Source organism: Alligator sinensis, unplaced genomic scaffold, assembly GCF_000455745.1.
Source record: "Alligator sinensis unplaced genomic scaffold, ASM45574v1 scaffold143_1, whole genome shotgun sequence".
NCBI lineage: Eukaryota > Metazoa > Chordata > Crocodylia > Alligatoridae > Alligator > Alligator sinensis.
This window is the reverse complement of record NW_005842156.1, coordinates 938,047-949,854: the sequence shown is the minus strand read 5'-3', so window position 1 is coordinate 949,854 and position 11,808 is coordinate 938,047. Positions and strand designations below refer to the sequence as shown.

Genomic DNA, 11,808 nt, shown 5'->3' with positions numbered 1-11,808 from the left:
AGGAATGCTTAGTAACCTCTGTAATGTTGGAGTTACAGAGGTGTACACTGAGAAGCTGCTGAGAAGAGCATTTGGCCTACAGAATGTTGTAATGCTTCTGCCAATATGCTTTATGGAAAGAAATCAGCTGGCCTCTCAGGTTTCAGACTTCCTTGTCAGGGCTGACAGAAAAAGCATTAATTCTTGTAAATCAGGCTCATTGGATTTGGAAATGACTGGACAATATATAATGGAATCTCAACGTAATTTTTAGAGTAACTTTCCAGAACAGATATGTACTTCAGATCCTGAATATCTTAGTATGTGGAGGGCTATTACAGACAATCTGGGACATAGACTTATTGTGTAGGGATCCACCACTCTGACAGTCTGATCCCCAAAAGCCCCTGTCCCTGCAGAGTTGAACAGTGGGGGTGTTCTCTCTTGCAGAGGTTCCATCATTGGCCTTCTCCCCGTCTTCTGGGGCAGCATGAAGGGGCAGCTTTTCTCATGAGAAGCAGAAGTGGCTTCTTGTCCCCCAGAAGTTATCCAAGCATTCAGGGTGTATGTATCTGCCTATTTGGGTGGGAGTACCAGGTCTGCTCTATATATTTGCTCCTGCCACACACACAAACCAGTTTTGCATTGGTGTTGGTAGGACTTTTTTCCTTTCCCCAGAGAAGTGAGGTCTTGGTTGCTAACACATAATGATGAATGGAACAAACCACTCTTCTCAGAGTTACTTTGTCAGGCTATTTACAAACCCAGGAAGATATCATTGCCTCACTTACAAGGTCCCTTCCAGCCCTAATGTCTATGAATCTATTAGTATAAAGGGTGCTAGAAGAAGAGAAACCTCCTTCATGCTGAATAAGTATATTTTCCTTATTTGAGCAAGAAAGCAGCAGATCTAAATGTAAAAGTGATCAATCTTTTTGTAACCCTAGATAACATCTCTTTTCATTTGTGTTTAGATATCAATGAGTGTGAGCTGTATGGGACCTGTCCCCAGGACTGTAAGAATTCCAAAGGAAGTTATGAGTGTTTCTGTGCAGATGGCTTTAGGTCTGTGGGCGATCAACTGGGAAAACAGTGTGCAGCCATTGGTATGTTAAACTAACACTTAGGTAAATTGTAAGGAGCAGGCTGAGTGTTGCATAAATGGAAGGTACCCCATTGCAATGAATAAAAACAAATATCTCTTTTCTCTGGTAGCAGATTATCTAGATATTGCATTCTTGTGGGTAGGAATGTAAATGCTCCCTCCCTGCTTTAATTTTAAACATTAAATGCCATGCCCTAAAAAATGGCTTGGGTGCTTTTCCTCCCTTCCCCCCAAATGTCCTGAAAACAAAAGACTGCCTGTGCTGCAGTTGTCAGCAGAAGAAAATTAAAGCTGCCCATTAGCCCCACCACTGAAAGTTTGGTTTTTGTAACCTAAGTATTTATCAGAAGATAGTTACATTAAACGGGTGCAAATCAAAGACACTTTGCTGACAGATCACCATTTATTGTTCATGGACTGATGAACACAAACAGAAGGCATTTGGCCCTTTGATAACTTCAATCATTAGTTCTCTATCATAGGTTAATGTGAGTGACAGACATTAAATAGGTAGAAATTTGGCTCAGAAAATGAAAGACAAAGAGCTGAAGAAAGGAGAAAAATGGGTGACAGTGGAACAGTAATAATATACATACTTGACAGCTTTTAGAGATTAAGTGTCAAATGACAAGATTATTTTGTACACCCTCCAGGCTGTGTGTAAGGAGCTGAGGTACCTAACTCAGCTACAGATTCAAAAGATGGCCAGTACCTGAAATGTAGGCAATGCTACACTCAATATGGTTCTAGCCCAGGGAGCTTATTACTCTGAGTGGGTGCATTGACTTCAACAGACTAATCATGTTTATTGACACTAAGATCAGTAATAAACAATTGTAATACTTGGCACCAATCTTTCAGACCCAAAAGATTTGGGTAGCTTATATGAAGTCAAAATAAACATTTATTCTTATTTAGAGTGAACCTCTGAAACTTGTTTGATCAACAACTCTTCACCAGGGCGCCCTTAGGGAAAACCAGGAGTAATGGTCACAAACTCCTGGATGACCGTTTCTGGCTCAACATTAGGAAAAACTTCTTCACAGTCAGGGTGTCCAAACTGTGGAATAAGCTCCCTCCAGAGGTGGTGCAATCGCCTGCCCTGGAAATCTTCAAGAGGAGACTGGGCAGTCACGGCCCTTTGATAACTTCAATCATTAGTTCTCTATCATAGGTTAATGTGAGTGACAGACATTAAATAGGTAGAAATTTGGCTCAGAAAATGAAAGACAAAGAGCTGAAGAAAGGAGAAAAATGGGTGACAGTGGAACAGTAATAATATACATACTTGACAGCTTTTAGAGATTAAGTGTCAAATGACAAGATTATTTTGTACACCCTCCAGGCTGTGTGTAAGGAGCTGAGGTACCTAACTCAGCTACAGATTCAAAAGATGGCCAGTACCTGAAATGTAGGCAATGCTACACTCAATATGGTTCTAGCCCAGGGAGCTTATTACTCTGAGTGGGTGCATTGACTTCAACAGACTAATCATGTTTATTGACACTAAGATCAGTAATAAACAATTGTAATACTTGGCACCAATCTTTCAGACCCAAAAGATTTGGGTAGCTTATATGAAGTCAAAATAAACATTTATTCTTATTTAGAGTGAACCTCTGAAACTTGTTTGATCAACAACTCTTCACCAGGGCGCCCTTAGGGAAAACCAGGAGTAATGGTCACAAACTCCTGGATGACCGTTTCTGGCTCAACATTAGGAAAAACTTCTTCACAGTCAGGGTGTCCAAACTGTGGAATAAGCTCCCTCCAGAGGTGGTGCAATCGCCTGCCCTGGAAATCTTCAAGAGGAGACTGGGCAGTCACCTTGCTGGGGTCACCTGACTTCCAGTTATCTAGTGCAGGGGGGCTGGACCCGAGGATCTCCTGAGGTCCCTTTCAGCCTCACAATCTATGAATTACTCATTCTCATCTGCTTTATATATACGAGTATATTAAAACCAGAAAAGTGAAAGCTGTTGTTACTTTTCAGGTAATCCTCCATTGCTACTCCTGCCAGATAATGTGCGTATTCGAAGATACAATATTTCATCAGAGCAGTACTCTGACTATATTGATAATCAGGAGCGCATCCAAGCTATAGACTATGATTGGGACCCTGAGGGGATAGGCCTGAGTGAGTATATTGAAAGTTTCAGTACTCAGCAGTGTGACTGCTGCTTCTGGAATTTAGTTTTCCTTTTCAGTTTACAAAGGAAATCAAGATCTAACTGGATTAATCAGCAGTCCTGGTTGAATGGACACATCTGTTACCTCTCCCTCACCTTTCTCATAGCCTTATTGACTCTCATATTCCTTGTATTCTGTGTTCTGTTGTCTTTCTTTCCGTTTTGTTTTAGATCCAGAGTATAATGATTTCTATGGCAGAGTGGTGGAAGGCCCTTAAGGAGGTGTGAAAGATAGCAGGCTGCTAGGGGCCTTGCACCGGCATGTTCAGGGCTGATAAGAGTTACTTACTGAATTCTTCTGCTCTCAGAAGAGTCCCAGTACTGCAGTAGTCTCCACATATGATGTGTTCTACCCTCAAAAGGGGTAGGGCTAGTGGATCCTCCTATTATCTCATATACTATACTTACCCCTTTTTTGGCTTTCCTTTCTTTCCTCTGTCCCCTACCCTGCCCTCTCTCCCCATTGCTGCTAAATCCTTTTTCTGCACTGGAACAGAGTGAGACCTGGCATAGCAGTTCTGCACAGCATGCTGAGGTCTTCAGTAAGGTTCTGCTAGCTCTGTGCAGTGAGACATCAGTGCTAAGAGCCCTCCTTTGGAAAATTTTGCAAAGGTTTACTTGCTTTGTTTACATGTACGTCTAAGCCAGAGTATCTATTTTAGATTGATGGTATTTTCATACATTTGTATTTTCATTCACAGGGAGGACTGACACTTGATATTCCATAAATAGATAAATGTTACTTTGATATCTCATGTACAACAGCCATCTCAGCCAGGGAAGGACTTTTCAAAAACTAGTAGGTAGATGTCTACACAATGAATTTTTTTCCAACTTTTTTCAGGTATTGTTTATTTCAGTAGTCTTGCCCGTGGCTCTGAGTTTGGATCCATCAAGCGTGCTTATCTTCCTACATTTGACAGCAATGGAAACAATCCAGTAAAGGCAGTTGAGTTGAATTTGAGATACATAGTTAATCCTGATGGTCTAGCTGTGGACTGGGTTGGGAGGTAAGTGAATGAGGAAAGCTGGAAATGACTCAGAAAATATAGTATGTATAAGAGTGCAGTGAATTAGCCACTGCTTAGACCAGGGGTGGGCAAAATGGCAGATCCAGCCAGTGGCTGGACTCCATTTCCCAGTAGCCCCTGCTTACATTGTTGCAGCTGGTTTCCATGGAGGCCCCAGGAGGGGTGGTGCTGTGACAGTGCGGGGCCAGGGTTTCCATGGCGACCGGCCCAAGTGGCAGCGGCAGGCCGTGTGGCTGGGTAAGGAGCTGCTCCAGGGGCCAAGATTATGCAGCGGTGACAGCATGATCCAGAGCCGGGGCAGAGTCACGATCCACTGCTTGCACAGCCCTGTCTGAGGCATGTGGGCAGTGGGGTAGAGCAGCGATCTGCTGCCTACATCTCCCTACCCAGGGTGTGCAGGCAGTGGATTGAGGCTCTGCCCCAGCTCTGGACCATGCTGTCACCACCACAAAATCCCGGCCTCAGCCCCAGAGCAGCTTACCACCTGAACAGAATGGTTTGAATATTACATCCCATACAAGTTGTCTTCCAGTTGTTGACAGCAGGTCTCAAGGTAGAACAGAAGAATGCACTTCTGTCACACTTTGCTTCTAAGTTTAACACAGCAGCAAACCATGGGACACAAAACTTTTGAGATGTCTAGAGTTAATGACCTGTTCACAGGGCTCAGCTCAATGCTAATTTGTTGTTAAATGACTTCAGGAGCTACACTTAAACTGCACAGGACCCATGTGTAGCTTATGAGCCATGGTTTGTGTATTCCTGATCAAAGTGCTGTTGCTGACTGTATCACATATCTTAGCTAATTGAGCCGTGCACATATTCCTTATCTTGCAGATTGACCTTGCCCCACTTGAGTAATTGTGCACAGGCCATTATGTTTGCTGGCATTCCTCCTGGAATTCTGTGAATAATTTGATAAAGAGCTTATCCTCTTGGTTTTGGAAAGAAAGGAAGCACCTAGTCCATTACTGCCTGCCAATCCTGTCTGTCTCTGTGTAAATCCTTACTTGGTTCCCACCACCACTACATGCAAGCACCTCCAAAACACAACCAAAACAGGAGTCCAACAAAGGGAGAATTCTGTTACAGAGGTTTTATTAAGGGCATATGTCTTCTTCCTACTTCTTTTCCTTATTTAACAAGGGAAAGGATTGGGTTTTTTACCTTATCTGGAAGGTGATGAGCTTAGTGATCATTTCATTTTCATTGCTCTGGAATACAAGTTCTTTTACCATGTAGAGAAATCGTGACTACTGTTCTTAAAGTTTGAACCCTGATGCTGACATTTTCTTTGCGTAGAATTACTGAAGCAAGTTGTTGTCCCCTACATGCCGGGTGTTGGTCTTGGTAGCTGGATCCAATACCATGGAGTGTACCTTATAGGTGCAGATAGTATGTATGAAGTGCTTTGTGAGGAGCCAGTATTGTGGGTGATATATTTTCAGTTTCCAGTGTAATTTCAGAAGTGGGCTGCTGCATTTTGGACCAGTTGGAACTTTTTAGGGTTGGCAGTCATTCCAGACACAATGAGTTGCAGTAGTCCAACCTGAAAGTGGTGGACCACAATGACCAAGTCACTGACTGACCTCAAGGAGCATAGCCTCATGCCAACTACAGGAACTCAAGATCCAGTTGGAGCGATTTTCACTCCTGGATGAATGGATGCATTCTTTACCTCTCCCTCACCCTCATATTTTTTCTCTCGCATTCCTTGACTCTCATATTCCTTCTATTCTGTGTTTCTTTCCATTTTGTTTCAGACCCAGAACATAATGATTTCTATGGCAGAGTGGTGGAAGGCCCTTAATGGGTTGAAAGATAGACATTTTGGCAACAGTAGCTATTTAAGAATCAAGAAACAGTGAAGAGTCTGAAAGACTCCCATTTTTGGGAGATGGCAGGGGTCTGATTACTTTTCCCTTCTGAACGTATATCTGCTTCACTCAGATTCTGTACCTGTCAGATTACTGAATCAGTGGATGAAAGGCATGTTATTATCAGACTCAGAAGTGAGAGATTACAGAGCTGAGCTACCTGTCTGAATGCTGTTGACATGTAAAGGCTATTAAGCTTACCGTTTTCCAAGCGGCTCAGTCAAGAAATAGAACAGGAAGGATGATTGAAGAACAACAGGTGTGCAGTCTAGTGAAAATGAGAGAAATCATTGGTAACAGCTCTCTGAATGCACAGACTTCCTTCTGATTTCCCTTAGAATCATAGCAAATGAGGGTTGGAAGGGACCTCAGGAGGTCACCCAGTCCAACCCCCTGCTCAAAGCAGGACCAGCCCCAACTATATCATCCCAGCCAAAGCTTTGTCCAGTTGGTTCTTAAAAGTCTTGAAGGATGGAGATTCCACGAACACTCTGGGTAACCTGTTCCACTGCTTTACTACCCTCCCAGTGAGAAAGTTTTTCTTAATATCTAACTTAAACTTCTCTTGCTGCAACCTGTATCCACTGCTCCTTGTTCTGTTATCTGCCACCACTGAGATCCGTCTAGCTCCACCTTCTTTGGAACTCCCCTTCAGGTAACTGAAAGCTGCTATTAAATCCTTCATCAGTCTTCTCTTCTCCAGACTAAATAAACCCAGTTCCCTCAGCCGCTCCTGATAAGTCATGTGCCCCAGCCCCTTCACCATTTTTGTTGCCTTTCACTGAAGTCTCTTCAATTTGTCTATATCTTTTCTGCAGTGGGGGGCCCAAAACTGGACACAGTACTCCAGATATGGCCCCACCAGTGCCAAATAGGAGGGAATAATCAGTTCCATTGATCTGCTAGCAGTACTCTTACTAATGCAGCCCAGTATGCCACTTGCTTTCTTTGCAACAGGGGCACACTGTTGGCTCATATTCAGCTTTTTGTCCACTGCAATCCCCTGATTCTTTTCTGCAGAACCGCTGCTTAGCCAGTTGGTCCCCATCCTATAGTGTTGCATGGGATTGTTTCATCCTAAGTGCAGGACTTTGCACTTGTCCTTTTTGAACCTCACCCTTCACGAGCAATAGAAGGATTAGTCCATCTGCCTGACTAATGCTGCTTCCACTTCCATGTCCTTGCTGGAAATCTGACAAGGGGGGCTCTTGCATCTGTATTGGCATAATTGAAATCAACCTTTTTAGCCCTTTGAATCTGAGGTGTCTTGCAGATTTTTTGTAGTACTTCAAGGGCCACTTGGATAAACAGACAGAGTGGGGAAAAGAGACATTTTCAGTTAAGTTCCAGCAGTGTTAAGTATTCTGCTTAATATATGATCTTCTTTGAAGCTATGTCCAGCTGGTAAACTTACCACCCAGTGGCAACTGCACTGCTACAGGCTTGCTGCTTCGTAAACTGGAAGCAATAGAGTTGTGCGCACAGAGTGCATCAGGCAGCTACTTAGTTGCCTCTTCCACGAGCTAATTAGTATTCTTGTGGTACCAGATGGCTACAGATACACTGGTTCTAGTATAGGAAGCAGCCTGCCCATAGCAGTGCAGTGAACTAGGGGATGCTGTTGCTGGAGATAATAAATTTACTGCATATAACTATAACACGAGAGAGGTGAGAAGAAAGGCAAAGGCATAATGATTAGCCAAATCCAAAGAAAAGTTAACTGTAGACTCCTGAGGTCTGAAATCATGTGCATCAGGGTATGATACATATAAATTAAGTAAAATACTTGTTTCTGAAAATGTTATTGTCAAAAAGTAAAGATGTAGCAAGAGTTGTCCATACAAGAAGTGGAATACAGATGCTCCAAAGGAATTAGTAAACTAATTCCATGACAAAGTAATTTCAGTTTCAGTTGATCTGTTTTCTATTTCTGGAAGTTTGCTGCATCTGTGAAGATATTCATTAACTACCTACAATGCCTAGAAGTAACAATGAAACCTCACAGTGGGCACATCTACACATGCATTACTGCACTGTTGCTATGGCGCATTAAGTTTAGTACCTCTAATATGAGGTACTACATAAATGCACAGTAGCCCATGTTGATGCCCAGTAGCAATGGTGCGTGGTCTTTTTGTGATGCTTAGTGCACAGTTGACTAATTCTACTGGGCATTAGAGCCTTAGCACGCTTTTTGCCGTGATGTGCTAATGCATAGTAGAATTAGTCTACTAAGCATTAAGCATCTTGTGTAGACATGCCCAATAGGTCTTTGATCAAGGTAACTTGACAAAGAAAAGAGCAGCTGCAGAAACTTCTGCACAAAGAGAAATCTAGTCATCTTTGTAGATAGGTCCCCTAAACTCTTTTGCAACCTACACTTGAATTCAGTAGCAAGGTTTCTGTTGCAGAGCGGTGCGGCAAACTACATTCTAAAACGCAACCAATGAAGTTTTCCTGTGTTACTTATTTTAGTACTTATTCCAGTTGACGTTACAGTGTTTCAGTGAAAAATAAGAGATAAACAGATTTCTTCATGCTCATGGAGACATGGTATTTTGACCATCTGAATCACTTCGTTTTTTTTTTTTATATAATTCAGGCATCTTTACTGGACAGATACAGGGACAAATCGAATAGAGGTGGCAAAACTAGATGGAAGGTACAGGAAGTGGCTTATCTACTCTCAGCTGGATCAACCAGCAGCTATAGTTGTCAATCCCAAACTGGGGTAAGCTTTTCAGGACCGATGCAATTATTTTCAATAGTATGTGACAAGCAAGACAAGTCAGAATCCTATGCTGCAAAGAGAGCTCTTACCTGAAAATCTAATATAACTGTTTTATATTAGAATGATATATTATTAGAGATATATGCTTTATTAATATATATTAACATATCAGTATGTCACTACTATATTAAAATGACATGCTAATTATTAGAATGATATATTTTGTATTCCTACTATTATTTCTATTTATTTCATTGAGAGTTCTGTGTATGTTCTGACAGCAAGGAGTTTTTTAATTATACAATGTATCTCCAGGCCAAATGTCAGGAGGACCCTATTTTGAAGTTAGAGCAGAGTTACCAGGGCCACGTTTACTCGAGATGCTGACTGTGCAGTAGCTTGTTACTACTGCACAGTAAAGCCATGTGCCAGGAAGTGTGATGCAATGCTACTGCACAGCAGTAACAAACTACTGCGCAGTCAGCATCACCTAAAAGCCATTCAGCAATGCTACTGTGCAATAACTCTTGTTTCTACAAGTACTAAATGACTGCGCAGTAATGACTGCACAGTCAGCATCTCATGTAGATGCAGCACAGGAGTGCAAACAGAAGCCAAGCTGCTGTCTCTCAAACTGTAAATTATTGGTGGATGACATGGGCTATTCAGGATAACTATAAAAATCTCTTTCCTAAAGTTTGCCTGCATGCCACTTTGCTTATTATCACTGAAACATGGAAAGCTGCAGGAATCTTGTCCACTGATAGTTTACAAGAAACAGAGAAATCTCAATGGCTTCTTTTTTTTCTTGTTGTTGATTAGCTTAAAGAGTGACCAGTTTGTGCAGTACATGAGGTATACTATAAATTATATCTTGGGGCTGTCACATGCACTTTGCTGGATTGGGCCTGTAAGTGGAAGGAAAAGACAGAATAAAATATCCTTGATCCTGAAATAAGTCTTTCTTTGTAAAATTGGGTGCTGTACTCTGTAGGGCATACAGCAATATGCTACAGGGTGGCCTACAACTTTGCTACTCAATGAAGCTGAGAAACAGTGAGAGCTAAACCATTTTAAAGTTTAGTTACATTCTTCTAGGCTTATGTATTGGACTGACTGGGGAAGGCAGCCAAAGATTGAAAGTGCCTGGATGGATGGGCAGCAAAGGCAAACACTGATTTCAGATGATCTTGGCTGGCCAACAGGCCTTTCTGTTGATTATCTGAACAATGACAGGATCTACTGGAGTGATTCTAAAGAAAATATTATTGAATCCATGAGACCTGATGGGACAGATAGAACCATTGTATTACAGGGAGGTAAGATATGAATATGGATTTTGCATATATTTCTAGTTCAGAAAATCAAGTTGGATTTATATCTTGATTTTTCTAATTCTTAGCCATCACAACTGGGGGGAGATTTTCAAAAGTGCTCAGCATCCAATTAGGAACCTAATTAAGAATCACACTTGGAAGATTTTTAGATTTACCTTACATGGGTGTAAATGACTATTCAAGGCACAACATATGCAGTGGTGGAAAACTAGTTCCATTGGGACCAAATCCCATGAGCAATATGGATAGAATGTATCACAAGGTGGGTTAGTGCTCTTCTACATGTGTTTGTAGGTACAGAAGCATTCTATTGTCAATCCTGTAATGACCTATCTACTAGTAAAATAGCTTAAATGCAAAAATGCAAATATTGAATTCAAGAAGAATCATTATTGATTCGTCAATGCTGTTACAGGTCCATGCAGTGACTGACTCTTGTTTTGTTCTTTTGAGAAGTAAGCAGTCCATACAGCCTTGATGTCTTTGAAGGCCATTTATATTGGATGTCTAAGGAAAGAGGAGAAGTCTGGAAGAAAGATAAATTTGGAAGTGGAGAAAAAGTGAAAATACTGACTGTAAACCCTTGGCTCACTCAAGTGCGCATCTATCATCAGCATAGATACAATCAGTCAGGTAATCACCTGTCTTGGATTGTCTGTTCCTTATTATCTGGAAACTGCAGATCCAAATCAGTAACAATGCCTTCAGGAAGCTTAGTACTACCTTAGTAACAGGCATATCTGTCAGCACATGTAGCTCTGAGAACATAGAAATGGAATGAGGCTGGCAGTATAAAAAAGTACTTTGTGGCTATCCAAAACTAAATGAGAGTTGAAACATAACAGTGTAATATTTCTTATCTTTGGAATCATTCAGCACTAAAGTATGGCTGTGTCATCTCCCCACCTCTCCCGGCTCTCATACAGGGAGCAGTTGTAACATACATTTATGCTTCCACTACAAAGTTTAAGCCACCCAGCGTGGGTTCCAAAGGAGACTACCTCAACCAGGATGAATGCATCTTAACTCTCCATGGGTGTAGGTTGTAGCTGTGTTGGTCTAAGGACATAGGCAGACAAGGTTCTTTGGGTGAATTTGATATCTTTTATTAGACCAACCCAAATAGTTGGAGAATAGTTATTAAGCAAGCTTTCGAGTTCAAAAACCCTTCATCACCAAACCAACTTCGTGGTTGGTGCCAACTGCTGAAACTACCTTAGCCTGATGAAGAGTTTTTGAACTTGAAAGCTTGCTTAATAACTATTCTCCAACTATTTGGGTTGGTCTAATAAAAGATATCAAATTCACCCAAGGAACCTTGTCTTAACTCTTCATGCACTAGCAGAGCAGTTCAGAGGGAATGCAGGGTACTCCAGTATGCTCCTCCAAGAAAATATTATATCTTTACATCTTCACAGTTCTTAAGCACTGGGGATGCTCTATTCATTCCTTCAACTTCTTGTGCTTCCATTATCTAGTGGGGGCCAACTTTTTTGGCAGATGTGCCACAAAATAGTCTTGCACCCTCCCAGAATGCCACTCCAATCCCTTTCTCTTAT

General features: G+C 41.7%; 1 protein-coding gene across 5 annotated transcripts in view; it reads left to right on the top strand.

The window, feature by feature from the left end:
- Window positions 1-11,808, top strand: part of LRP2 (LDL receptor related protein 2) — a 208,573-nt gene that overhangs the window by 175,384 nt on the left and 21,381 nt on the right. For 4 of the 5 annotated variants that reach the window (XM_025206453.1, XM_025206452.1, XM_025206451.1 and 1 more), the window contains 6 exons: window positions 954-1,085; window positions 3,078-3,221; window positions 4,118-4,283; window positions 8,784-8,912; window positions 10,011-10,231; window positions 10,706-10,882. In XM_025206453.1, the coding sequence (XP_025062238.1) occupies window positions 954-1,085; window positions 3,078-3,221; window positions 4,118-4,283; window positions 8,784-8,912; window positions 10,011-10,231; window positions 10,706-10,882 (969 nt within the window). Of the gene's footprint in view, window positions 1-953; window positions 1,086-3,077; window positions 3,222-3,974; window positions 4,085-4,117; window positions 4,284-8,783; window positions 8,913-10,010; window positions 10,232-10,705; window positions 10,883-11,808 lie in introns of those variants that run through there. The other variant, XM_025206455.1, reaches the window with a different exon arrangement.